The sequence below is a fragment of the Myotis brandtii genome, unplaced genomic scaffold (assembly GCF_000412655.1).
Source record: "Myotis brandtii unplaced genomic scaffold, ASM41265v1 scaffold247, whole genome shotgun sequence".
NCBI classification, from domain to species: Eukaryota; Metazoa; Chordata; class Mammalia; order Chiroptera; family Vespertilionidae; genus Myotis; species Myotis brandtii.
Window position 1 is genome coordinate 2,402,123 of NW_005359352.1, and position 941 is coordinate 2,403,063.

General features: G+C 63.4%; 1 protein-coding gene across 1 annotated transcript in view; it reads left to right on the forward strand.

The window, feature by feature from the left end:
- TSSC1 (tumor suppressing subtransferable candidate 1) overlaps positions 1-941 on the forward strand; it is a 31,171-nt gene that overhangs the window by 28,991 nt on the left and 1,239 nt on the right. The window contains exon 7 of the mRNA XM_014540544.1: positions 53-220. Coding sequence (XP_014396030.1) covers positions 53-220 — 168 coding nt within the window. The remainder of the gene's footprint in view (positions 1-52; positions 221-941) is intronic.

The window sequence follows — 941 nt, forward strand, 5'->3', positions numbered from 1 at the left end:
CGGGTCTGATGCCAGGCCGCCCCCGCCTCACGCTCGAGCGTCTCCTGCTCAGGCAGATCTACTGCATGGAGAACGCCCACGGGCAGCTGGTGCGGGACCTGGACTTCAACCCCAACAAGCAGTACTACCTGGCAACCTGCGGGGACGACTGCAAGGTCAAGTTCTGGGACACGCGCAACGTCACGGAGCCCGTGAGGAGCCTGGAGGAGCACTCGCACTGGTAGGCCCGCGTGCGGGGTGGTGGTGGTGGGGGGGGGGGTTTGTTGTGCCGACAGCCTCGCCACTCGGAGAGGCGCACAGCTCAGCGTGTGCTGCTGTGAGTCAGCCAGTCAGGCCGGTTCATTTTCCTAAAGAAACACTCATTCCGGTCGGAGTGTCTGAGGTGGGAGCGCGGGGAAGGAGGGAGGCGCTGGCTCAGACCTCAGAGAGGAGTGTGCTCAGATGCTCACGTGCTGGCCGCGGGGCCAGGCTGGTCAGTGCCCTGGACAGGGCACGGCTGCGGGCACTGCACACCGCGCCCAGCGTCCTGCCTTGGAAACGCGGTGGGAATGTGGGCCACGGTGCTCCGGCCGAGTAGGTGAAATCAGCTGCAGCACAGTGCATAGGGGGAGCGGTTTTTGTTAAAGCGTGTGTGTGCACGCTTGTGCACGTGTGTGCATGCACATGTGTGCACAGTGGGAGTGTGTGGAATAGTGAGAGCCCAGGGCTGTCGGGGGCCTCACCCAGGCTGGCCCGTGTCGCCGAGGGGGCTCGCTGTGGTCTCCCTGAGTTCTTGGAATTACTTACCAGAGCTATTGTCCTGCAGCTAGAAACTTAAAAGCCCAGATGCTCTGCACAGTTTTAACAGGTTCGGTAATCACCGCTGTGCGGGCAGAAGCGCCAGCCCTACAGCGGGCATGTGTGTGGGCGGGCGGGCGGTCCCTCTCCACTGCCACTCGGCC